This window comes from Manis javanica, chromosome 2, assembly GCF_040802235.1.
Source record: "Manis javanica isolate MJ-LG chromosome 2, MJ_LKY, whole genome shotgun sequence".
In the NCBI taxonomy this organism is placed as follows: domain Eukaryota; kingdom Metazoa; phylum Chordata; class Mammalia; order Pholidota; family Manidae; genus Manis; species Manis javanica.
This window is the reverse complement of record NC_133157.1, coordinates 82,308,847-82,336,670: the sequence shown is the minus strand read 5'-3', so window position 1 is coordinate 82,336,670 and position 27,824 is coordinate 82,308,847. Positions and strand designations below refer to the sequence as shown.

The 27,824-nt window shown below is 38.8% G+C and overlaps 1 protein-coding gene across 15 annotated transcripts in view; it reads left to right on the top strand.

The window, feature by feature from the left end:
• The window catches only part of TUT7 (terminal uridylyl transferase 7), a 73,028-nt gene extending 47,346 nt beyond the window's left edge, over positions 1-25,682 (top strand). For 7 of the 15 annotated variants that reach the window (XM_017643780.3, XM_017643778.3, XM_017643777.3 and 4 more), the window contains 6 exons: positions 643-758; positions 2,024-2,349; positions 4,357-4,433; positions 4,807-4,870; positions 21,539-21,631; positions 23,209-25,682. In XM_017643780.3, coding sequence (XP_017499269.2) covers positions 643-758; positions 2,024-2,349; positions 4,357-4,433; positions 4,807-4,870; positions 21,539-21,631; positions 23,209-23,276 — 744 coding nt within the window. In that variant the 3' untranslated portion in view covers positions 23,277-25,682. Of the gene's footprint in view, positions 1-642; positions 759-2,023; positions 2,350-4,356; positions 4,434-4,806; positions 4,871-5,510; positions 5,621-7,032; positions 7,308-21,538; positions 21,632-23,208 lie in introns of those variants that run through there. The other 8 variants (XR_012127778.1, XR_012127777.1, XM_073228738.1 and 5 more) reach the window with 8 other exon arrangements.
• Positions 25,683-27,824: the final 2,142 nt, after the last annotated feature.

Sequence of the window (27,824 nt, the reverse complement as noted above, 5' to 3'; positions counted from 1 at the left end):
AAGCAGATCACCGGGAGATTTTGTTAAAAATGTAGATCCTGATTCAGGAGGTTTGGGGTGGGGCCGGAAACTCTGCCTTCCAAAAGCTCCCAAGTGATGCCTGTTGCTGGTTCCCACCTTAGTATCAGTGGCAAAGAGGCTAGAATTGAGACCATTGTCTTTCCTTTCTTCCATTATCTTCAGAAGCCACAAAAAACAAAATAAAAGCACATAGTGTCTTTTCCTTTGTATAATCTGTGTGATGCAAATCATGTCCTGCAGTTCATTAGGCTCTAACCTTTTCATTTTATGAGAAAATGAGGCCTTTGTACCTGGCCTCCACCTCCCCCAAGTGCTGGGGAAGCTGACTCGGGGATGTATAATGCTCTTAGAAGTGTGCTGGGAAAAAAAGGCTATCCTTATGGTTACGGTTAAACAGTGTTCTGCATGAACAACAATAAATAAAAATGACTTCAGGTAAAACTAGCCTGAATTAGACCTCTTAGTGGTTTGAGATTTTGGAATTAAGCAGTGTAATAATAATTATCAAAAATAACAACATGTTAAAATTGAGAAATAAGATTTCTGATTGATATCTGGTTAGTTTTTGTGTTTTGATCTCACATTAATAACTCAGATTATTATGTATTTATGTTCTGCTAGGAATACTTTTTTGATCCGGACGTACTAACTGAAGGAGAGCTAGCCCCGAATGATAGATGTTGCCGAATTTGTGGGAAAATTGGACACTTCATGAAGGACTGTCCTATGAGGAGAAAGTAAGTAAATGTTGAAAAGAAGTGATTTTGTTATTTTCTTGTTGTACTAGTTCTTAAATGAGGTTCTATTGTAAAAGCAAATAGACTTATATTAAACCTAACAGTTTCTCAGATAAATTTAAGATTTTTTACAATGAAGACAAAGTGATTTAAAACATGACATTAAGTGCAGATGACTAAGATTGATTCAGGTATACAGGTGACAATCTTCCGGGTCTGGTCCCCTTTCCTAATTTGATCACAGTTCTAATCTTTAACCAGTCATTTGGTTTTAAGCCTCTCCAGTAGGGATGGAAGAAGAGGAAACTAACTTCCCTTTTACAACAGTGAGAAGTGGTTCAGAGTCATTCCAAGCAATGACAAGTAAAATGGGTTCCTTCAGAGATCAGTGACACTTCTACTGTACAATAACCAGAGTGTGCCATGTTGGGATTTAGACTCACTAATAGTTTACTAGAGTAGAGGACCCTTCACTTGTCTGCTGCTGAACCCTAAATAGCCACTGTGGCGACCTGTTCAGTGTAGTCACTTTGCTCACTCCTGGCGAGGTTTGTGGGAGGGCGACAGGGCATGTGTTTGATTGCTCACTTGGCACAGATGATTGTTTTGGGTGGTGGCAGTGTTTTTAACTGAACAGTAATATTCCCATTTAAAAGCATGTTACTTTAAATAAGTCACTATCTGGAATTTATAGCTTTATATAGTACTTAGTACTTATTTTGTTTTTTATTCAAATAATCATTTGATCATGTAGAGCAAGCAAGAAATGATTTTGACATTTTAAGAACATAAATCTCCTTACAACCATTGTTCCCTTGTGAACTTAAAGTTTCACATCTCAAATCTCCAGTGCCTTGTAAAGAATGCTGATGGGCCAAGAAAGCTCCCAGGATAATTTAAGCATTGTTACATCAGTATCAGAGTAGGTACTGAACCACGGAGTTGCACTAATTGGAAATACTAGTTTTACAGCACTAGTGTAACTGTGAAAATGAAAAAAAAACTACACCCTTAAGACCTGAGGTTGCTTCTTAATAGAGAAGATGGACTTAAATTTGTTAAATTCTTGTTTTTCTCATGCCTACCCTTACATGCACTTTTGAAGTGGACGCACTGACCAGCTGTTGGAGAAGCATAGCTAAAGTTATCTCAGGACCATACTGTGTGTATCTTCTCTTTCTTGGTTATCTCCCAAACCTGGAGTGGTCCTAATATTTGTTAGGTTTCTGTTTAGATATTTCATACTAGTCTTATATCTTCTACAGAGTGAGACGACGGCGAGATCAGGAAGATAACCTGAACCAAAGATATCCTGAGAACAAAGAGAAAAGAAACAGAGAGGACAAAGAAATTCAAAACAAGTCCACAGAAAGGGATGTACCAACAAAAGAAGAGAAACCCATGCAGTGCACACCTCAGAAAGCCAAGCCAGTGAGGGCAGCTGTTGACCTGGGGAGAGAGAAGATTCTCAGACCACCAGTGGAAAAATGGAAGAGACAGGATGACAAAGACTTGAGAGAAAAGCGTTGTTTTATTTGTGGAAGAGAAGGGCACATCAAAAAGGAATGCCCACAGTTTAAAGGCTTTCCAGGTATGGACACCAGTTTCACCTTGATGTTTGTACTCACATCTCAAGGGAAATCTCTAGAGCTCCTTACTATTTTAATCATATTTATTTCCTTAACAAATCTATTACTGAAAGAGATTCTGTTTTTAAGAAACAAAGGGAAGTCCCTCTCTCTCTTTATTTCTGACCTTCTGTATGTTTAAACATTTACTCCTGGTTTTCTTAGAAGCTTATGAAAGCCACTTCGTTGACAGTTCTAAGATTATCGATGAATTAGAAACCTCGTACCTAAAAAATGTAACCCAAGTGACCAAAAACAAAGCTGCCTACCCTTACGTGCACTTTTGAAGTAGACGCACTGACCAGCTGTTGGAGAAGCATAGCTAAAGTTCTCAGGACCATACTGTGTGTACCTGAGCCACTTGTATTCTTGTTGAAATATATGACTAGATAAGGTACTAGAAGTAAATACACTACACAGTTAAGAGGGCTAATGCAGAAGAGAATAATGGGAGATTTTATCATTTTAATATTTTGTGTATATTGGGCATGATTATCCTTATGATGAGGAAAAATGTATTATCCGTCTATAGTGGAAGATCATCCAGTGGATCTGAATTGGCCTTTTCTATTAAATTGACAGTGCCCATTGTGGGTGCCTTTTGAACAGGCCTTGCAGAGTAAGGGTGCCTTGTGTGTGTGTGTGTAATAAGTTATGATTTACAAAGCAATTTATATGCCCTCACTTTGTTTCCCCGAACAAACCTCTGTAGTGGATGATATTTGATTAGCAAAGAAAAGAAACCCTGAAAAGTAATATTTTTTATTAAAGTAGAAGCTTTATTCCTGTCCTTAATTGTATATGTTTATGGACAGCATAAAGTCAGCATTGCTGACAATTGCCTTAAAATACTCTAGTGTTCATTGTTCCTGTAACACAAGTACCTCTCTTCCATTTTCATAGTATTATATCAGTAATACAGTGCCTCTTTCTGTTAAGACAGAATTTTTAGATCACCTATCCTTATTTTTTTTTTAAGTAGCTTTTAATGGAAAGAAGTGTATTTTTTAATTCTTTAATTATTAGTTCTAAAATAGGTCTTAAATAGGTATAGAAGATGCAGCTTGCTTTACTTGTAAGGAACTCAAACTCAAACTCAAATTTTTTTGCCCTGAATGTGGGACATAAATCAGAATAAAATGATTTTCTTTTATGCTTAAAATAGGTAAATATATTTAAGAGAAAATTTAAATTGCCATAGCTAACATTCCCTGAGCACTTACTATGGGTCAACCACTGTTTGAAATACTTTACATGGATAATCATCGAATTTTTACCACAGCCCACAAAATGTGGTATTACTGATATCCCCAGTTTACAGATGAGGAAACTGTAAACAGTATAGACAGGATAAGTTTTACCAAAATTATTTTTGTAGGCTGTCTTCAGAAGAACTCAAGGTCTGTGTTTACTGATAGCATAGAGCACGTGGTCATTGTGTTCTTTGGTAAAAGGCAGCGAAGGGGAGCTCTTGCCTTCCCCCAGCTTTGATGGATTTCTTCTTTTACCTAGTAGCAAGTTATAAATTGTCTACTAGTGCAACTTTCAAAATAGAGCAGCAATTGGCAGGCTGGGAGTGGGAGGGACATGGGGTAGAAGCAAATCAGAGAGAGGAGATAACCTGGGGTGGGGGCTGAGGCATTATCAAAACTAAGGAGAAGCATTGAAATCTGGGTTTATTCAGAATGCAGTGTTTACACATTGAATGAAGTAGTTACCATGTTATGAAATTAAATAAGGCCATGTGGGGCTGGAGTCTAGTCAGTTTCCTCCATTAGCAGTCCAGAATAATTAGCTGCTGCTTCTTGTCTGAAAAGTACACTTCTCCCTCTCCATTCTTCAAATATGTTATTTTGTCCACTGAACGGAGCCTCTGTCACATCAACAGAAAATCTTTCTTTGAAAGTTTGAACACAGGACTACTGCTTTCAGTTTAAAGTAGGAACAAAAAGTGTTGATTTCTTTCTCAGGTATGTCTAAATCAGATTGTGTGTTTGGCGCCCCTTCTCCACCTAGCCCTTTGAGACCGGCTGGCACATTTGTTCAGGTAATCCTGCCTCAACCCTGAGCAGGAGGCCATTCATCATCTGTCTATTCAGCAAACACTTGAGTACTAGCAGCTCTGTGCCAGGTTGTCGGCAAGGTGCTGGCAGGCCTAGGCCCTGCACCTTTCCTTCTGGCTAACCCTCCTGTTCTTCACTGCCCTCAGTGTGGGGGGCATGCACGGGGAGGCTTGCTATGCACCGGATGGCAGGGCGTGCTTTGAGGATTCCTGCATATGTGTCTTCTTTTCAGTTAACTTGCCAAGTTCTGCCACCCACATGCCTAATTTCAGCTCTCCTTGGATATGGTTACAGTTTTAAAGCTGTTTCAGATGCTATTCGTTTCGATTTTGTAAACCAGTCTATTTCATTTTTTAGGCAGTGCTTTTACATGAAGACAAAAAGAAACAAAAAACAACTGTATTTTTGAGTCCCCAGTCAGGTATGTGGGTTTTAAAAAAATGTGTGTTATTTTATTTACTGCATAGTTTACCACATGCCTTTTGAGATTCCTCCTTTGAATAAATGGTTGTAATAGGGATTGGACATCAGAATCACTTGGGGAACTTTATCTCTGAGTAAGAACCTTAGTCTTTAATTATTTGTTCCTCTTCCATGCTTTTTGTTTCTGCTTTGAAATTGCCACTGTCTTGTTAGCAGTGTATTCTTCTCATGGAGATTATTTGCCATGCACCAAAATTAGAAAAGATAGTAATTTTTGGTTTGAACTCCACACTCTGTCTCAGCCACGTCATTTCCTCACTCCTTCAATAAGTATTTTTTATGTCCTCCCATCCCTGCTAAGTGCAGAGTATGGACCTAAGTACTGTAGATTCATTATGAATCAGCAAAGCTCCTTCTCTCCTTTACTGTAAATTCTCATCAGAAGAGAAACAAATATTTCATGTGACAACAGGTGCTAAGAAATACAAAGCAAGAAAGAGGAAGGAAAATGTCGAATAGGGAAGCAGCTTTTGATAAAGTAACATTTAAGGAAAGAATCAAATGAAAGGAAGGGGAAGTCAAGGAGAAATTGGAGTTCCTCTGTTACAGCAGAACTAAAAACATCTTTTGTCTTACAGCATCACCGAGTGGAACGAGCAAGGAGGGAGGTGGTAGGAGGTGAGGTCAGAGCAAATAGCTCTGGATCCTGGAGAGCCTTGAGCAATGGTTGGATGGATTTTGTTTCTAAGTGAGTTGGGCAGCTATGAGAGGGTTTTGAGCAGAGGAGTTGTATTACCTGAATTCTGTTTTAAAAGGTTTGTTATGGCTGCTGTGAGGAATGAGGGTAGAAACTTAGACCAATGAAAAGGCTCCTGCAGGCGTTCAGGGGAGAGATAATGACAGCTTAGACTTTGGTGGAAGTTGTGGGGGAGGTGAGGACTGGTCAAAATCTGGATATTCTGAAGGGAGCCAACATGATTTTTTGATGGGTTACATGATAAAGTATGATAGAAAATGAATCAGAAATGACAGTACAATTTTTGGCCTTAGCAACTAGGAAAATGGAGGTTGAATTTCCTGTGCTAGGGAAGGCTAGAAAGAACAGAGCTCAGTTTTAGACATGTAAGTTTAAGAGGCCTGCGAGATAACAGGGTAGAGATGCTGAGTAGTTAATTGGATATACGAGTCTGGCGTTTAGAGCAGAGGTCCGGCCTGGAGATCTGAATTTGAGTTATTTCAGTGTGTAGATAGTATTTAAAGGCCTGGGTCTGAATGAGATCACCTAGCAAGTCAATGCAGATAGAAGAGAGAAAAGCACTTAGGGCAAATAAACAAAGGAGACAGAAAAAAAAAACGGTCAGTGAGAGAGCAGAAGAAGCAAGAGAGCTGGGTCCTGGAGTCCAAATAGAGAAATGGCCAAGGAGAAGGGACAGTCTACTTGTGGGGATTGCTGCTCATACATACATAGGCTGTTGCCGTTACAGACTGAGAATTAAGCATTGGATTTGGCAATGTGCATGTCACTGGTGACTTTGAAAAGAGTGACTTCTTTGGAGTGGAGGGGAGCAAAACCTGGCGGCCAGGACTTCTGGTGAGAAATGCTGCCAGAGGAATTAGGGGCACCGTCACCACAGCTGTGGGTGCAAAGCACCAGGACCCTCACCCCACCAAGGCCCCAGGCCTATGGACAGATACTGAAAGGGAGGGGGAACAGGGAGGTGCTGGAGGCCTTATTTTGATGTTTGAAGAGTGTTCTTGAGTCTGGAAAGAGAAAGGAGGAATTGAGGGGAAAAAGACAAAACAAAGTAACTTTAACATTATGAGTACCCTCTTCAGCCTTTTTTAGTAAGAAAGGATGAAACTATAAACTTAATGCAAACATCCTGAGTTTGGGCCTGCAGACACCCTCAGTAACTTAAATACCTGTCTCTGTCTCTCCTCTCTTTCACATCTTGTTCAGTAAAATTGGGGTAAAGGAGGGAAATTACATGAGCACACAGAGCATGTGTAGTCTTTTTAACATGATTATAGTTTGTGAGAAAAGTTTTAAGTTTTGAAATTTTAAAACTTTTGATATAAACTGATAGTTTTGTATATGATGTAAAACACCCCGCATGTTTTATGCTCAGCTTCTAATATGCAAACGCTGTTTGCTTTTAGATTGGAGAGATACCCATGTGAGTTACAGAGTATGAAAAGACTAAGTCGTCTCTGCCTTTGGGTGTCAGCTATTGAGGTGTCACTTTCAGACCTTCAGCAGCCTCCTAAATCCCACAGTAGGGGGGCTCTTCCCTGCCTGCATCAGCCCAATCTGACATAACTAGGACATGCTGCTCTTTCCCTGGGAGAGCTAAGAAGGCTACAGGCAAAGAATATCGGGTGTCTCTACTTTGAATGTTATTAACAAGAGAAAAATAAACACAATTTTCAACTTATTTAACTACTTCCAATTCTGTTGGCAACAAAATGAATTATCTCAAGTATATGAAACATTCTAAATAGAAATTGGCATTTATTCTTTTGATATGTGAATTTTATGGTTGGTTATTTTTTTAAATGGTAGGGGGAAACATTTGCAGTGGCATCAAATCTCTTTACAATCAAAAGGCATGGGGATTGAGGTTGCTATGCAGAGTGAGGTTGGATGATTCAAAGAGAAAGAAACAGAAGTCTTTAGTTACTACACTTACCAAAGAAGAATGGTGTACATAAGGGTACAGACGCAGGAGGTGCTCTGAGAAAACAGGACAGCTGTTTCCTGGGAAGATTTGTAATTGTTCTCAGTGGAATGCATGGACTTAAAAATAAGCAAGTTTTCTGGGAAAAACCCCAGAATCAAATAGAAGGGAAATGAGAATGGGACCTGTGGTGAGACAATTTTGATAACAGTGAGAGCAACCTGGACAGGTGGATAAGGAGATTGACAGTCCGCCTCTGGAAGCCACGTCAGCAGATGAAAGTAAATGGGAAATGGGCTCCACTTTCCCAAATATGGTTTATAGGATGGTTTCCCATAGATCCTCTGAGAGTTTGAGGATCACATAGTTAATACATGTAAATAAGCCAAAGAGTACTGTTTTCTGAGCTTCAGCCTGGAACAGATATTCCCAGAACATTTCACATAGGAAGTGCACTGACCCTTGTGTAGTTGAGATGTTTGCTTTGCCAAGGATGAGGTAGTTAAGAACATCAGCTCTGCAGTTAGATTACACAGTATGATTTTTAGCTTTGTGATCTTGAAAAACCTACTCAGCCTCCACTTGCCTCAGTTTCCTCATCTGTTACAAGGGGATAATAAGAATAATAATAAACATGAGATGTCGAGAAATCCATGTGAAAGCACTTAGACCAGCACAGGCACATAACAAGAGCAAAGCAGAGGTTTAGGGGGTTGGTGATTGCATAGATATTCCTGCAGAACATCCATCAGCATTGCTCCAGCTAAAGGGTTTACATATCTTGAAAGTAGAATTTAGTATGATTTTATAAGTTTCTTTTTTTAAGTTGGGAGGAATACAGATGAATATACCTATGTTTAGGTGTTAGAAATGGCATTACCGATTAACAGTAAGTTAGGATCTCTGTACTTATCTTCTGAGTAAAAGACTTAACATATTTATAAATCTTTGAGCAACTATAAAACTTAAAACCTAAATTTACTACAGAAAAAATTACTACAATAAATATGTCTTCTTTATACCAGAAGAAAAGAAAATATCTGAGTTGCTAAAATCTTAATTAACTCTTCAAGTAAGTATATGACAACTGTTAAGGCTGTCAAATATAATTATCCATTATAAATTTCCAAATTGTCTACATAATTATAAATGTGAAATATGTCTCAGCTGTAAGTAGTATTAAATTTCCCTGGGGCTCTTCTTTCCCATAGTATTCAATATGCCTGTGACACACAGGTAGGGTCCTGACCAGAGCCCATTGGTACAGACAACTCCTGCTTTCGCACGTTAGCTATACTAACTAACCTTAGGCAAGAGACAGGCTTCTCTGAGCTCCAGGTGTCTCATCTGGAAAAGTGGCGATAACAGTGTTAGTCTCATCAGGAACTGAGAAGATTAAAGCACCCAGCCTATAGTCATCACTCAGCCAAGTTCTCTTACCTTTCCTGATAACTCTCCTCCACTCCTTCCCACTAGGATGCACATATTAAGTCTTAACTCCCAAACAGGGTAGTGGTGAATAGAACATTCCATGAATTTCCTTGTTCTTCATTGTTACTTCCCTTCCCCACATAACACATGGCTAACACAATGCTTTAGATGTTCAGTAAGTTTCATTGATTAGAGATTTACTCATTTTGAAGGAATTAAGTGGGAAAATGGTCAAGAACATGAGTTTTGAAGTCAGACAAATTTGAGTCTGAAGTGCAGCTGAACCACTTGCTTGCTGTGTCATTTCTGTCAAGTTACCAAACCTCTTTGTACCTCCGTTTCCTTATCAATAAATGGGGCTGACACCTCACAGAGCATTTGTAAGAATTTAATAAACACAAAGTCATTAACACAGCATCTGGCACATGTTACTACTCAGTAGATTATCGCTAATATGTTGATAGAACATCTCCAACTTTGCTGTATTTTATCTCTTCTAATGTATAGGACAAATATATGATGGAAATTTTTAGAAAACAATGTGTGGAGATTGCAGAACTATAGTCAAACTGATTTTTTATGCATAAGTTAATTACTCTGGTTTACATATAACAACTTTCTCAGTATGAGAATCTCAAGAAACTAATGTTCTATTCCATCATCTCCCCCCTTTTTTGCAAAGAAAATTACACTTGAAAAAAAAACTACCTCTCTCTTCATTTATTCTGTTTTAATCTCATGATTTGAACTTGTAAAATTGGAGGTATTATAAGAGACCAGTGGGTATCTTTCTCTTCCTCATTATGATGTATACTATTAGAACTTTTTTCCTTGATGATAATTTGAAAGACACCTTATTTTTATAAAAAGGGTCTTCATGATAGTAAAAGTTTTTAAAATAATAGAAGTACTTCTTTAAACAGTATGGAGAAATCCTATTATCAGTGAATATAGATCATTTCTTATACCCTTCTTAATGATTCCAGTATATGAATAAACTATTACTCAGTTATTTAATTGGCTAGCTATTTTTAAATGTTTGGTATATCAATGTCTTCAAAACTTTTTTGCCTTTCACACTCTTCCCCAAAATGTTGAAAGCCCATATATATCTCCTATAATATTCAAGATGACATCTAAGTTTTTATCATAGTTCCAAAGCATGTAATTTCTTTGTAAATTTTTTTTGGTAAATATAGATGTTTCAAAATGAAAACTTTAAATCACCCTTATATTGTATCAAGTGAAATAAATATAATTGCCTTTTCATACCTACCATCATCCATTTACAGCTCTTCTTTAGCAGGGAGAGATTTTACATCATTTCCCTTTCTCCTTGGATTCCTTTGTTTTACTTTCACAAAACTTTTTCTTAAGATACATTTTTATCATATACATTTCAAGCATTTTATCAGCCTATCAAGCTTATGTGCAACAAAAATATACAAATAGGATTTTTAAATTTTTTATTGTCTCAGTGAAAATTTTTCTTCTAAATTCAGTTTTTACAATTATTAGAATATATAATTGATAAATATCACAAATTTTGATTAAAAATTACTTTTATGTTTACTTATGAAAAATAACTGCCACTTAATGAGATTGATGGAATTTTTCACCATGCATCATTTATCTTTGCATCAGTATGACTTATCGCAGAAGTAAAAGTGTTCCTTACTGTTCCTATTAATCTTTTTTGTTTTTATAGTTGGTAAACATTGACAAACCTCAGTAGTCTTTATGATAGCAAATTAAAAATAATGGAAATAATTCCAAGAGTTTGGGAATGGAAAATGTATTGCAACAGTGCCACTGAGTTATTTTCATTCCTTTTTAATGAAATGACCAAAAATCACATAATTATGTATGAGCAGGAATTATTTATGATGATCATCATCTACCAGTGTAATTTAACAAAAGCTAAAAATTTGGGTGTTTATTAGGGGCATTCATGTTTACCACAGATATCAGCATTGTTTGCCTCCTGCCTCCCCAGGTGTTTTCACCCCAGGGCTACCACATTAGGGTTTGAATGATTAGGACATATGCCCCTCTTTTATAAAGTAGGGAAAGAAGAGTTGTGAAAGGCACTTGGGAAGGAAAAGTGGTGTAATTCCTGGAACCAGCCCACAGCCTTAACCACAGTGGAGAAGGAGATAGAAGTGGAGATGCTACAGTTGACTCTTAAACTCACTGCCCACTTGTCCTGTTAAGTTGGTCAGGAATACAGTTATCCAAGTTTGAAGACCACTGTTATATATATCACACATTATGATGAATATTTGCATCCGTACCTAGTAATTTCCTCAGGATAAATTCCTAGTTGGAAGAATGATGGATTCAAAGGTATGCACATTTTGACATTGATGGCAGTGATGTTAAAATGTGATTGTTGACAACCCCAAAGTCATATTTTCAATCTGTTTCCCTTTCTCTCATTTAACTGGGATAGTCTGTTTTGCTAATCTGCTTAAATTTCTATTATTGTCATTGAATACTAATATTTTTCACATTTTCCTTTGTATTTCTTCATGTTCATGTTTTTGTGTTTTTGTATTAGTGTATTCATCTTTTGTTTTTAGCTCTTCCTACATAGAAATACATTAGTGCTTTGTAACATGCTACAACATCCTTCACCATCACCAGTGCAGTTTATTATTCTTTCAGGCTCATTTATGGTTTGTTTTGCTAACAGACATTTGGTTGCTTGTTTGTTTTAGTAGTCTGATTTGGCTGACTTTTGGGTAGTTTCAAGTCATACTTACACAATTTTAGGAATTCAGTGTTCTTTCCACCCCCACGTTCATTCATATTTTATTTCTAGTATTTTTGTTTTTTTTTTTTTTTTTTTTTTCAGGAAAGATAGGTTTTTATTGTGTTTTAAGGATTGTTTAGAGTATAGAGAGATTAGTAAGTGCAAACTTTCTGAAGATGGTTTACTTTATCTCAAGTGGGGGACACAGAATAGAATGATAATACACAAGATAATATTTTCAAGTTCAAAGGAATAGCAAAAGAAAAAGCAAAGTGGGAGTGAAACAAAGTAGGTCTGGGGGCAGCCAGGACTCTGACAGGACAAGGTCAAAAATTGCTGGAGAGTAGCTTGTACCACACAGAATTGCTCTTGCTTGCAGAGAAAAATTGTTTTCAATTTTTTTGCATATCCTTTAATTATTTTTGAGATATAGAATTTATTTTCGAGGTAAATGTTTGAGTTATAGAAATTGAATGCTACAAATATTCTAGGATGGTCTGAGTCCAGATACTTGATTCTATTATGTCTGTAAGTTCTTGTCAATAAGATTGACAAATGTGGTCACCATAATCACATTAATGTTTATTAAGTAGAAATCATGTATATTCAACAAATGTTTAATCAATAAGGCTTTGGGAAATGCAGAAGAGGGGTTATTTGATGAAGAACTCTAAATACTTAAATGTTTCAATATAGTAGGTCATAGGGAGTCCCTATCAATTTTTGAGCAGGGTAGTAGCATTTTGAAGGCCACCCTAAACATTTAGAAGTATTATCTTTTAGGTAAAGGAACTAAATGAGAGTGCATATGATCTTTTGTCGGTATTTTTTTTTTTTTTTTTTTTTTTTTTTGATAGGGCATCTCTCATATTTATTGATCAAATGGTTGTTAACAACAATAAAATTCAGTATAGGGGGGTCAATGCTCAATGTACAATCATTAATCCATCTCAAGCCTAATTCTCGTCAGTCTCCAATCTTCTGAAGCATAACGAACAAGTTCTTACATGGTGAACGAATTTTTACAGAGTGAATAAATTCTTACATGGTGAACAGTACAAGGGCAGTCATCACAGAAACTTTCGGTTTTGATCATGCAATATGACCTATAAACCATCAGGTCAAATATGAATATTCATTTGATTTTTGTACTTGATTTATATGTTGATCCCACATTTCTCCTATTATTATTATTATTTTTATTTTTAATAAAATGCTGAAGTGGTAGGTAGATGCAAGATAAAGGTAGAAAACATAGTTTAGTGCTGTAAGAAGGCAAATGTAGATGATCAGATGATCAGGTGTGTGCCTATGGACTAAGTATTAATCCAGGCTAGACAAGGGCAGCAAAACATCCACGGATGCAGAAGATTTCTCTCAAAGCAGGGGGGGTGAGGTTCTGAGCCTCACCTCTGTTGATCCCCAAATTCTCACCTGATGGCCCCCCTGCGACTGTGCCTGTCTTAGGTTGTTCCTCCCTTGAGGAATCTTACCCGTCTCTGGCTAACCAGTCATCTTCCGGGGCCATACAGGGAAATGTAAAGTTGGTAAGTGAGAGAGAAGCCATATTGTTTGCAAAGGTTAGCTTTTTACTTCTTTGCAGATTTATGCCCTGTGGCTTCTATGCCCAGCACTTGTCTCGAGGTATCTTTACCACCTGGAGGAATTATGATACTCGGTAAATTCGATATGAGGCACGAATTCTATTTAAGGTTTGTAATTAGGAAGGAAGAAGAAAAGCTATAGATGTAGCATATGAAGGAAACTTGGGAGGATTGATTATTTCTTTGACATATCTTCTTGTATAGTACCTTAAGTATGTATAGGTTTTAAACTACTAACTAATTTGCACACACATATTAACATAATAGGAATACGGTGACATAAACAAAGCAAATCTATAATTACCATCCATCTCCAGTGAAGCCAAGAAAACCATTTAGGCACCCTAGGCATTTGTGAAAATTTATCTATGATATGATGGATATTGTCCAACTGTACTTGAACCATCAGACAAATTAAAGCAGCCCATTTCTGGGATCTGTTCACATCCCATATGTTCTTTTAACCATAGATAGTCTATAGTCATGAGATTTTGGGGTGCTACAACTTGCACCCCTCCCAACTCCTGGTTGAGTTCCAACAGTACAGATGCAGTCAAATTCGTTGTCTCACTGTATGCACATGCCAGCCTAGACATCTCCCTCCTCCTTCTTATGGCAAGTCCAGGAGACGGTGGGCTGGATGCAGCCACAACCGCAGCATCGTCCGGATCCCTGTGGAGGCTTTTTGATGATCATCCCCCGGCACGAGTCCTCCAGAGAGTGCTGATGCCGGAAGCTCCTCCTCATATCGTATCTTAGTTCATTTTCTGGGTATCCAAGCTAGGCCTTGATCTTCTGCATAGAAACAAACAGACCCTTTGCCCACACTTTGACATGCCCTCTATACCACTGTGCAGAACTCATTGGAGGTCAGCACACAGTAACTGCTTTTTTTTTTTTTTTTTAATTAAGAGAAAGGAATATTATCAGAAAAGAGTACCTCCATAGCTGATCATCTGACATCCTTTAAGTGATCAACATTAAGGATATTTAAAGCATGCGTTGATCTTTGATTTACCAATAGTTTTATCCTGTTAAGGAGTAATCCCCCTTTTCTTTCTTTCTTTCTTTTTTTTTTTAAATTTTTAATCTATACTTACCTGAAGAATACTATGTTTACTATGCTCTCCCCTATATCAGGTCCCCCCTAACAACCACATTACGGTTACTGTCCATCAGCTTAGCAAAATGTGGTAGAGTCACTACTTGTCCTCTCTGTGTTGTGCAGCCCACCCTCCCCTTTCTCCCTCCCCCCCATGCATGCTAATCTTAATACCCCCCTTCTTCTTCCCCCCCCTTATCCCTCCCTGCCCACCCATCCTCCCCAGTTCCTTTCCCTTTGGTACCTGTTAGTCCATTTTTGGGTTCTGTAATTCTGCTGCTGTTTTGTTTCTTCAGTTTTTCCTTTGTTCCTATACTCCTCAGATGAGTGAAATCATTTGGTATTTCTCTTTCTCCGCTTGGCTTATTTCACTGAGCATAATACTCTCCAGCTCCATCCATGTTGCTGCAAATGGTTGGATTTTTCCACTTCTTATGGCTGAGTAGTATTCCATTGTGTATATGTACCACATCTTCTTTATCCATTCATCTACAGATGGACATTTAGGTTGCTTCCAATTCTTGGCTATTGTAAATAGTGCTGCGATAAACATAGGAGTGCATCTGTCTTTCTCAAACTTGATTGCTGCGTTCTTAGGGTAAATTCCTAGGAGTGGAATCCCTGGGTCAAATGGTAGGTCTGTTTTGAGCATTTTGATGCACCTCCATACTGCTTTCCACAATGGTTGAACTAATTTACATTCCCACCAGCAGTGTAGGAGGGTTCCCCTTTCTCCACAGCCTCGCCAACATTTGTTGTTGTTTGTCTTTTGGATGGCAGCTATCCTTACTGGTGTGAGGTGATACCTCATTGTAGTTTTAATTTGCATTTCTCTGATAATTAGCGATGTGGAGCATCTTTTCATGTGTCTCTTGGCCATCTGTATTTCTTTTTTGGAGAACTGTCTGTTCAGTTCCTCTGCCCATTTTTTAATTGGGTTATTTGTTTTTTGTTTGTTGAGGCGTGTGAGCTCTTTATATATTCTGGACGTCAAGCCTTTATCAGATCTGTCATTTTCAAATATATTCTCCCATACTGTAGGGTTCCTTTTTGTTCTATTGATGGTGTCTTTCGCTGTACAGAAGCTTTTCAGCTTAATGTAGTCCCACTTGCTCATTTTTGCTGTTGTTTTCCTTGCCCGGGGAGATATGTTCAAGAAGAGATCACTCATGTTTATATCTAAGAGGTTTTCGCCTATGTTTTTTTCCAAGAGTTTAATGGTTTCGTGACTTACATTCAGGTCTTTGATCCATTTTGAGTTTACCTTTGTATATGGGGTTAGACAATGGTCCAGTTTCATTCTCCTACATGTAGCTGTCCAGTTTTGCCAGCACCATCTGTTGAAGAGACTGTCATTTTGCCATTGTATGTCCATGGCTCCTTTATCAAATATTAATTGACCATATATGTTTGGGTTAATTTCTGGGGTCTCTAATCTGTTCCACTGGTCTGTGGCTCTGTTCTTGTGCCAGTACCAAATTGTCTTGATTACTATGGCTTTGTAGTAGAGCTTGAAGTTGGGGAGTGAGATCCCCCCTACTTTATTCTTCTTTTTCAGGATTGCTTTGGCTATTCGGGGTCTTTGGTGTTTCCATATGAATTTTTGAATTATTTGTTCCAATTCATTGAAGAATGTTGCTGGTAATTTGAGAGGGATTGCATCAAATTTGTATATTGCTTTTGGCAGGATGGCCATTTTGACGATATTAATTCTTCCTAGCCATGAGCATGGGATGAGTTTCCATTTATTAGTGTCCCCTTTAATTTCTCTTAAGAGTGACTTGTAGTTTTCAGAGTATAAGTCTTTCACTTCCTTGGTTAGGTTTATTCCTAGGTATTTTATTCTTTTTGATGCAATGGTGAATGGAATTGTTTTCCTGATTTCTCTTTCTATTGATTCGTTGTTAGTGTATAGGAAAGCTACAGATTTCTGTGTGTTGATTTTGTATCCTGCAACTTTGCTGTATTCCGATATCAGTTCTAGTAGTTTTGGAGTGGAGTCTTTAGGGTTTTTTATGTACAGTATCATATCATCTGCAAATAGTGACAGTTTAACTTCTTCTTTACCAATCTGGATTCCTTGTATTTCTTTGTTTTGTCTGATTGCCGTGGCTAGGACCTCCAGTACTATGTTAAATAACAGTGGGGAGAGTGGGCATCCCTGTCTGGTTCCCGATCTCAGTGGAAATGCTTTCAGCTTCTCGCTGTTCAGTATAATGCTGGCTGTGGGTTTATCATATATGGCCTTTATTATGTTGAGGTACTTGCCCTCTATTCCCATTTTGCTGAGAGTTTTTATCATGAATGGATGTTGAATTTTGTCAAATGCTTTTTCAGCATCTATGGAGATGATCATGTGGTTTTTGTCTTTCTTTTTGTTGATGTGGTGGATGATGTTGATGGATTTTCGAATGTTGTACCATCCTTGCATCCCTGGGATGAACCCCACTTGGTCATGGTGTATGATCCTTTTGATATACTGTTGAATTCTGTTTGCTAATATTTTATTGAGTATTTTTGCATCTACGTTCATCAGGGATATTGGTCTGTAATTTTCTTTTTTGGTGGGGTCTTTGCCTAGTTTTGGTATTAGGGTGATGTTGGCTTCATAGAATGAGTTTGGGAGTATTCCCTCTTCTTCTATTTTGTGGAACACTTTAAGGAGAATGGGTATTATGTCTTCTCTGTGTGTCTGATAAAATTCCGAGGTAAATCCGTCCGGCCCCGGGGTTTTGTTCTTGGGTAGTTTTTTGATTACTGTTTCAATTTCTTTGCTTGTAATTGGTTTGTTTAACTTTTGTGTTTCTTCCTTGGTCAGTCTTGGGAGGTTGTATTTTTCTAGGAAGTTGTCCATTTCTTCTAGGTTTTCCAGCTTGTTGGCATATAGGTTTTCATAGTAGTCTTTAATAATTCTTTGTATTTCTGTGGAGTCTGTCGTGATTTTTCCATTCTCATTTCTGATTATGTTGATTTGTGTTGACTCTCTTTTTCTCTTAATAAGTTGGGCTAGAGGCTTATCTATTTTGTTTATTTTCTCAAAGAACCAGCTCTTGGTTTCGTTGATTTTTGCTATTGTTTTATTCTTCTCAATTTTGTTTATTTCTTCTCTGATCTTTATTATGTCCCTCCTTCTGCTGACTTTAGGCCTCATTTGTTCTTCTTTTTCCAGTTTTAATAATTGTGATGTTAGACTATTCATTTGGGATTGTTCTTCCTTCTTCAAGTGTGCCTGGATTGCTATATACTTTCCTCTTAAGACTGCTTTCGCTGCATCCCACAGAAGTTGGGGCTTAGTGTTGTTGTTGTCATTTGTTTCTATATATTCCTTGATCTCTATTTTGATTTGTTCATTGATCCATTGATTATTTAGTAGCATGTTGTTAAGCCTCCATGTGTTTGTGAGCCTTTTTGTTTTCTTTGTAGAATTTATTTCTACTTTCATACCTTTGTGGTCTGAAAAATTGGTTGGTAGAATTTCAATATTGTGGAATTTACTGAGGCTCTTTTTGTGAGCTAGTATGTGGTCTATTCTAGAGAATGTTCCATGTGCACTTGAGAAGAATGTATATCCTGTTGCTTTTGGATGTAAAGTTCTATAGATGTCTATTAGGTCCATCTGTTCTAGTGTGTTGTTCAGTGCCTGTGTGTCTTTACTTATTTTCTGCCCGGTGGATCTATCCTTTGGGGTGAGTGGTGTGTTGAAGTCTCCTACAATGAATGCATTGCAGTCTATTTCCCTCTTTAGTTCTGTTAGTATTTGCTTCACATATGCTGGTGCTCCTGTATTGGGTGCATATATATTTAGAATGGTTATATCCTCTTGTTGGACTAAGCCCTTTATCATTATGTAGTGGCCTTCTTTATCTCTTGTTACTTTCTTTGTTTTGAAGTCTATTTTGTCTGATATTAGTACTGCAACCCCTGCTTTCTTCTCACTGTTGTTTGCCTGAAATATGTTTTTCCATCCCTTGACTTTTAGTCTATGCTTATCTTTGGGTTTAAGGTGAGTTTCTTGTAAGCAGCATATAGATGGGTCTTGCTTTTTTATCCATTCTATTACTCTATGTCTTTTGATTGGTGCATTAAGTCCATTTACATTTAGGGTGACTATTGAAAGATATGTACTTATTGCCATTGCAGGCTTTAGATTCGTGGTTACCAAAGGTTCAAGGTTAGCTTCTTTAGTATCTTACTGCCTAACTTAGCTCGCTTATTGAGCTGTTATATACACTGTCTGGAGAGTCTTTTCTTCTCTCCCTTCTTATTCCTCCTCCTCCCTTCTTCATATGTTGTGTGTTTTGTTCTGTGCTCTTTTTAGGGGTGCTCCCATCTAGAGCAGTCCCTGTAGGATGCCCTGTAGAGGTGGTTTGTGGGAAGCAAATTCCCTCAGCTTTTGCTTGTCTGGGAATTGTTTGATCCCACCATCATATTTAAATGATAGTCGTGCTGGATACAGTATCCTTGGTTCAAGGCCCTTCTGTTTCATTGCATTAAGTATATCATGCCATTCTCTTCTGGCCTGTAGGGTTTCTGTTGAGAAGTCTGATGTTAGCCTGATTGATTTTCCTTTATAGGTGACCTTTTTCTCTCTAGCTGCCTTTAAAACTCTTTCCTTGTCCTTGATCCTTGCCATTTTAATTATTATGTGTCTTGGTGTTGTCCTCCTTGGATCCTTTCTGTTGGGGGTTCTGTATAATTCCATGGTCTGTTCGATTATTTCCTCCCCCAGTTTGGGAAAGTTTTCAGCAATTATTTCTTCAAAGACCCTTTCTATCCCTTTTCCTCTTTCTTCCTCTTCTGGTATCCCTATAATACGAATGTTTTTCCTTTTGTATTGGTCACATATTTCTCTTAGTGTTGTTTCATTCCTGGAGATCCTTTTATCTCTCTCTATGTCAGCTTCTATACGTTCCTGTTCTCTGGCTTCTATTCCTTCAATGGCCTCTTGCATCTTATCCATTCTGCTTATAAATCCTTCCAGGGATTGTTTCACTTCTGTGATCTCTTTCCTGACATCTGTGATCTCCTTCCGGACTTCATCCCACTGCTTTTGCATTTTTCTCTGCATCTCATCCCACTGCTCTTGCATTTTTCTCTGCATCTCATCCCATTGCTCTTGCATTTTTTTCTGCATCTCTGTCAGCATGTTCATGATTTTTATTTTGAATTCTTTTTCAGGAGGACTAGTTAGGTCTGTCTCCTTCTCAGGTGTTGTCTCTGTGATCTTTGTCTGCCTGTAGTTTTGCCTTTTCATGGTGATAGAGATAGTCTGCAGAGCTGGTACAAGTGACCGCTGGAAGAGCTTCCCTTCTTGTTGGTTTGTAGCCTTTTCCTGGGAGAATAGCGACCTCTAGTGGCTTGTGCTGGGCAGCTGTGCGCAGACAGGGCTTCTGCTTCCTGCCCAGTTGCTTTGGGGTTTATCTCCACTGTTGCTGTGGGCTTGGCCTGGCTGGGGCTGTTCCTCCAAAATGGTGGAGCCCCGTTAGAGGGGGAGCAGCCAGGAGACTATTTATCTCCGTAAGGGGCCTCTGTGCTCCCTGCTGCCCAGGGGGTTAGAGTGCCCAGAGATCCCCAGATTCCCTGCTTCTGGTCTAAGTGACCTGTCCTGCCCCTTTAAGATTTCCAAAAAGCACTCTCCAAACCAAAACAACAACAGCAACAATGAGAGAGGGAACAGAAAGGAAAAAAAAAAAGAAAAAACACGCGATTTTTTTTTTTTTCCTCAGGTGCCGGTCCCAGGCACCCACGCACTGGTCCTGCTGCCCTGTCTCCCTAGCACCAGGGTCCCTGTCCTTTCAAGGCTTCCAAAAAGCACCCACCCACCGGTCCCGCAGGGAAGGAACGCTCAATATTCTTTGTCCTCAGGCACTGGTCCCACGCACCCGCTCACCAGTCCTGCCGCCCTGCCTCCCTAGCACCGGGGTCCCTGTCCCTTCAAGGCTTCCAAAAAGCACTTGGCAAAAAGAGAGAAAAAAAAGGGGAAAAACGCGCGATTTCTTCCGTCCTCAGGTGCTGGTCTCAGGCACCCACCCACCGGTCCCACAGGGAAAAATGCGGGATATTCTTTGTCCTCAGGTGCCGGTCCCAGGCACCCGCTCACCAGTCCCGCTGCCCTGCCTCCCTAGCACCGGGGTCCCTGTCCCTTTTAGGCTTCCAAAAAGCACTCGCAGAAAAGAGAAAAAAAAAAGGGGAAAAACGCGCGATTTCCTCTGTCCTCAAGTGCCGGTCTCAGGCACCCGCCCACCGGTCCCGCAGGGAAAAACGGGGGATATTCTTTGTCCTCAGGCGCCGGTCCCAGCCACCCGCTCACCAGTCCCGCCACCGTGCCTCCCTAGCACTGGGGTCCCCGTCCCTTCAAGGCTTCCAAAAAGCGCTTGCCAAAAAGAGAAAAAAAAAAAGGGGAAAAACGCGCGACCTCCTCCGTCCTCAGGCACCGGTCTCAGGCACCCGCCCCCAGGTCTCGCAGGGAGAAACGCGGGATATTCTTTGTCCTCCGGCGCTGTTCCCAGGCACCTCCTCACCGGTCCCGCCACCCTGCCTCCCCAGCAACGGGGGCCCGTCCCTCTAAGGCTTCCAAAAAGCGCTCGCCAAAAAAAAAAAACTGCTCCGGTTTCTCTCCACCCTCCGGGAGCCGGGGGGAGGGGTGCTCGGGTCCCGCCGGGCTGGGGCTTGTATCTTACCCCCTTCACAAGGCGCTGGGTTCTTGCAGGTGTGGATGTGGTCTGGATGTTGTCCTGTGTCCTGTGGTCTCTATTTTAGGAAGATTTTTCTTTGTTATATTTTCATAGCTCTATGTGTTTTTGGGAGGAGATTTCCACTGCTCTACTCACGCCGCCATCTTGGCTCCCGCCCCAGTATTTTTGTTTTTTATGTGGAAATTTTGTATACGAAATTTCTTCAGGTAAGATGAGATATATTTTTTATATAGGGGATTACATTTAAGTGATAAAGTAATAAAACTATTAGTACTATTCTGAGAAAAGAATGGTCTCTTAACATTTTGGGAAAAATATAGAATGGTACAAATATAATAACCCATGTACTAGAGAATTGGCACTTTTTTTTCACATTTTCTTTTCAATCTTTTTTTAATAAGAGATCGTTAAGATGGTGGACTTACTACCGCTCCAAGTCTGTTCCGACGATCATATCCCCTGTACTCCAGAAGCATCCATTACTAGGCATTCAGGTGTCTTTCCCCTTCTTTTTTCTAGACTTACGTGTGTATCGTTGGTGAATTTTCTAATTCAAATGATGTATCATACTGTATAATAAGGATTTCTGCAACCTACTTTTTCACATACTTAATGGAATGATTTTGCAATTTATATATGCTGCTGTATATACATTTAGTTTTTGTATCTTCTAGTATGTCATCATATGAACACAAATGTTATGTGTATATTACTTAGCATAAGGGCATCTAGATTGCATCAGATTTTTTGCTGGTATTAATAGTGCTATAGTGAACATTCTTGTGGGAGTCTCCTTAAGCATGTATGAGAGATTATATACAATTTGTATACTTAGAAGTCAAACTGTTAGGTGCATAGGAGCATTTTCAGTTTAGTTAGATATTACCAAATTTTTGGTCAAAACTCCCACCAGCAGTGTTTATGTTTGCAAATCTGACAGGCAAAATACTTTGGTGGTGTTCTAATGTATATTTTCTTGATTCTACAAATGCTAATAAGCACATTTTATGTTTATTGGCCAGTTGGAGTTCCTCTTCTGTAAATTGCCTGTCCAAATTGTTTGCCCATTTTCCTATTTCATTATCATTTCCTTATTAATTTGTAAGTGTTCATTTATTCTGAGTACTGCTCCTTTATTCTATACCCCCCAGTTATCTGCCTGCAGTATGTCTTGTCTTTTAACTCATGTCTGTTGCCACTCCAAAGTTTTTAACTTTGAGATAATCAAATGATTGATTTTTCCATCATCAGTTTTCATTGGCATGTGGCTCATGATTTTTTTCTCCTTCGTATATTGCTTTTTCTTTCCCCAGCTATCTATTGGTGTTCCTCTTTTTCTATTGATTTGTAAATTCTTGAGGACTAAGCATAGCAAGACTTTCATAGATACAGCCTATGGTGGTATGCTTAGGAAATTCTTCCCAACACCAAGATTATATAAATATTCACTACTTCTTATATTTCAACTCTCCTGTATTTAATTCTCTAATTCAACTGGGATTAGATTTCTCTTAATCACTTAAGAACTTTTCACTTTTTCTTGTTTCATTGATCTATTTGTTTAGACTTCAGAACAATATGTATTAAATTTTACTTGGTATGGTTTTAATTAGTAATCTTCATTTCTGTCCTGTAGATATAAATTTCCTTTTTTCCTTTTATATCAATAAATTATTGCTAGAATGCCACCATTCATAGCTTCATAACAGCAGAGCAACAATGCAAGACCAAAAACATTATTTGCAATCTATTCTGTGTGGTTGCAAATGAAGACTAATCTATGCAAAGCAGAGCCTTTGAAAAGTTCATCAGCCGTCTGCACCAGCATGAAAATAGGGAACATGTGAAGCATATGTTGTCAGCATTTAGAAAGAACTTTGACTAGGCTTGTATTTAATAGATCATGTTCCATATATACTTTTTCATATCTCACTTGATTACTTGATTCAAAGCAGATGACCAATGCCAGTATGAAAAGTTTCTATAAATAACAATAAGTAATTTTATGGCTTTTGCGATAAAGTAAGGCTTGTTTTATTTATGTTGGGTTTTGTTTTTTCCCCTCCTCTAGGTAGCCTTTCCAGTAAATATATGACTCAGGGAAAAGCCTCAGCGAAGAGGACCCACCAGGAATCATGAGGGAAAGAAAATGCAGCACTCTAAATGGCTACTCAGGCATCTATTCACTTTGAAAATTAGGTTCATTTCACAGGACATAGCAGCATAGATCAGGCTTCAACTTAACATTTAAAGGAAATGTCAGATTTCTTTTTACTTAATGAATTGTTGATGAGAAAAAAAATAATGAATATAATCTTACCTACCACAAATCCCCATAGATTTAAAGATTTTAAAAGAAAGCTATGATGTATGTATTTAAACCCAGGTTTAAAAAAAAAATGTAACTGGGCCAGCATTCAGTGAATACAATTTCATGTTTTTTAATTATTTCAAAGCACACTAAAAATGGTGTACTGATAAACCCCAATTAAATTAATCCTTTTTTGTCCCTTATATTCCCTTTTGTTCTGAAGAGGGGAAATTATATTTATTGTTCTTTACTGAATCTTTTGTGTGGAAGCATATCAAGTATGTGTGAACTGCTACTACTGTATTTACGATTTACAAGCCTTATTTTATTGCTATTTGTCAAAGTGGTAACATGAACATGAGTACCTATTTATGTGAGCCTTCTGTGGATGAGCAGTGCCACCAAGGGGCGTTGGGTTCTTCCCTTTCTAATTTTAAGTAAGTGGACTTATAACTACTGTACTCATAAAAATGAAGTAAGGAAAACAAGTAGTCCTGTTTGCTGCTAAAAACATTTTCAAAGGAAAAAAAATAACAAAATAAAAGTGCTTTTTACTTTTTACGATATTCAAAATTTAGGGTGGAGAATTTTTAAAAATCCCTGGAGATTAAAGAGGCTATCTCTGCCAATCACAAATTTGGTTGGTGTCATCATGGGTCTGACTGGAACCCTCATGGTCTCTAACTTCAAAAGCCCTTCAGAAGTAATACATGGTCAGAACTATGTCTAGGTTTATTTATCATTTTGAAAACAATTTCAGCCTGTTAGCTTATCCACATTACTTCCTAGAGAGAGTCTAAATCCCTGGGCCGTTCAGATCTGCTCTTCTTCATCTCATGCTCTCTGTACTTGTGCTTCTGCAGTCTGGTACTCATTGACATCCACTGTGTGCCAAGCACTGGGAACTCGCACATAAGAGGCTCAGACATAGGAGGATGAATACTTAGAGAGGGATGCAGAGGTTGCTTGCTGGGCAGGCTTTCCCAGGTAGGAGAGAGCTCAGAACACCTGAGTGCCCTTCTTTTAAACACATGACTTGAAGACTTGTTTGAGCTAAAAAGAGTCATACCCAAATTAATTTTAGAATTGGGAAGTTATGGTAGAAAGAATTAGTGATCACTCCTTTCTGTGTTTGAATGAACCACAAATTCATGAAGTAACAAATGAATTACACAACATGGGCTCAAACTGCTGTACGTGACTTTCCTCAGCTGCTGCTTTTTGATTTCTTGCCTTTGTGCATGAAAGTCAGCTTGACTAAGCATATGTTTCTTGTCACACTTGGTTTGGAAAGCCTATTGACACACTCATCTTCCGGCACTGTAGCAGAAGACTTGAGGCCAGCCCAATTTTTGTTCTCTTACAGGCTTTATTTTTCTTGGATGCTTGTGTGTTTGTTTTATCCCTGTAACTTCTATGTAAGTGACTTTTGTCTGAAACAAAAGTGAATCCAATGTATTTCCCTACCCAAGGTATCTTTTGTTACTTTTTTTCCTCAATTTGAGAAAGTATTCATATTCTTAATTCTTCTTTCTCAAAAATACTTCCTTGCTCAATATTCATCTCCCAATCATCTTTCCTTTATGCTAGGAAAACTCAAGTTTAGCCTCCACATGACCAGCTTAATTTTTTAGTGTTATTCTGCTGTTTTTAACATGAATTTTGTCATTCCACCTCTTAGTTTAACTTACCACACCCACCTTCCTTTTCCTCTCATTCTTTTACTTGTTCTTATTATGTCCCTTTTCATGGAAAGTATGTTTTCTTAATAACCTTTTAAGGATATTACAAATTTTCCTACATTTTATTCTGATTGCTGTAGATTTTGCCCAGTGTATTAGGCTTTTTGTTTGATTCTCAATCCCTCATGCTGGATCACTACGAGAGTAGTGTTTGCCAGACCTGGAGAAGAGATTGACCTGGTTCTGTGCTTGCTTTGCTTGGATGCTGGTCACAGCCTCTTAGCACTGCAGCTAGGCAACAGGCGCGTCTGCTCCATGCCGAGTCCAGTGCCCAGGGCGTAGCTATCTTTCAAATGCAGCTGGCCTGTCTCTCTTAACAAGCTCCCCAAATGCCCCTATAAGGGTTCTCCTTTACTTTCTCTCTCTCAAGAACAAACAAAAATATTACATCCATTTTTGTAGCCCCAGTCTACACTTTTTTTAATCTTGTACAGTGTGTGTAGTGTCAGCAGTGTGCACACTTAGAGATGTTATTAAAATTTTCTGACATAATTTGAGTTTATTTTTCATCTTGAGATGTGTTTCACAAATGGTTCTATTTTTTAAAATAACAAAACCTTTCCTGCACAAAAAAAACCTTGGATAGATAGGTCAGAAGGGTTCGTAATGTTACAGGCCAAAACCAGAATTTAACAAACACCCGTAAAACAAAAGATGTGCTGTTATTTTTCTTTGAAAGCAGGGATATTGGGAGAGCAGCAGTCAAGAATCTAGCACACTTCACCGAGTGGAATTCTAGGCTTAATTAGGGTCTGGCTCTGCCGGTTTTCCAGCTGCGAGTGTGGCAATCCCCCAAACTCTTGGCAGAGTGGTTTCCTCGCCTGTAAAAGGGAAATCCTACCTGCCTTCCCACTGAATAATGAAGATTGACGGCTAATTAGTAGAACAATTTTTTTAATGTCTAGAACCCTGACACTTAAGTCCTGAAGTGCAGTGACTTCCCTATGTTACCTATTTGCCCTTTAGGGAAATCTACAACAGTTCCCACACCCACCTCATTTCCACACCACAGGACAGTTGCTGCTCAGAGATAAAGGAGCTAACATGTTTTTTACAAGGCATGAAAACTCTTCTAACTGAGCAGTTTATCTCAGAGACTGGCCCCAGTTTCAAGTAACATAAGGCATGTATGCTGATCCATTGACTAGTAGATTAGGTGATTTAGCACTTACATGCCGAACAGCTAACCAGGTTAAAAAACTGAGCAGTGTGTATTAAATAGAGGAAAGAAGGCTGTTAAATATACACAGACTCCTAAATCAGAAGAATGAGGACTAGATTTTTTAAAACTATCTGATGCATAATACTGAAAGGCTTGAGTTAAGATCTTTTGTGATAGCAGTGCCAATGCTCCCACCCCACCCAGCTCAAACTTGTGAGGCTGCAGTGGGACCATGAAGTGCTGCACAACTGTGTAACATTATTTCAGTAATTCTTTCTCCTACATTTTCATTCAACTTTATTTTTTAGAGCAATTTCAGGTTTACAGCAAAATTAAGCAAAAAGTACACAAGAGTTCCCATGTACCCTGGCTCCCACACAAGCCAATCTCCCCAACTAATCACATCCTGCATCAGTATGGGACATTTATTCACATCAGTGGGGCCACATAGGCATATTATCACCCAAAGTACATTGTTTACATTATGATTCATTTCTTGGTGTGGTACATTCTAAGGGTTTGAACAAATGTGTATAATAGCAGGTGTCCATCACTGTATCATACCAAGTAGTTTTCACAACGTCTGCATCTTTACACGATTTAACAATTTTGTAACAATTAGCAACGTTTATTGAGTGCTTCCATGTGTCATGCACTCTTCTAAAGGATTTTCATTTAATCATAGTTATCTGTAGGAGGAAGGGCATGAGACACCTTATCCCAGATCTCCCAACTAAAACCACACTACTCACAACCTAACTCCACAGTTTTTTCTGTGTGCAGCGGGGTTTAGGGGGAGAAAATGCCATGCTTTTATTGTCAATGCAATTTCAGTAGCAGAGAGAGAACTACTTAACGGAATTTTGAACTATCCAATCCTGTAGGCTGTAGGGGATGAAAGATAACGTGGGCTCTAAAACACTGCACCGGTTAGTTCTTTCCGTAAAAAAAAAACCCGAGCCAAAATCCATCCCCAGCACTCCACAGAATGGTTTTCCCTTTACCTCTAACACTTTCTTGAGAAATGACACCTATCCTAACATTCTCCCACCTGCTAATGCTGCACGTCTGTCCTATCAGGATCTCATTCTTCCCTGGCCCCTCCGTTCACCAGTCTTCCTGTGTATGCCCGGGTGTAGTGCTAGGTGCTCAGAAATACTCGCTGAATTATAGACAGAATTAAAAGGCTTCTAGAAGCCCCTGAGCGGCCACAACAAGATCTGACCAGCAGCAGGTAGGTGTTCAGTCAGGTTTATTGGTTAGTGTGAGTTTTCACAGAGCTGTCCCAGTCACACACAACGGTGGGTCGAGCCCCAAAGTCAGCTCCTAAAGCAAAGGTGGCATTCGCACCATCTTTCAACATCCAGAGCAGTACAGCACGCTGGGGAAGGGGAGAAAGGAGTCGTCTATTACATGACTTTTGGAGCTAATTCGACGTTAAGAACGGCCTAGCTGGGCCAAAAGGGAAGGCT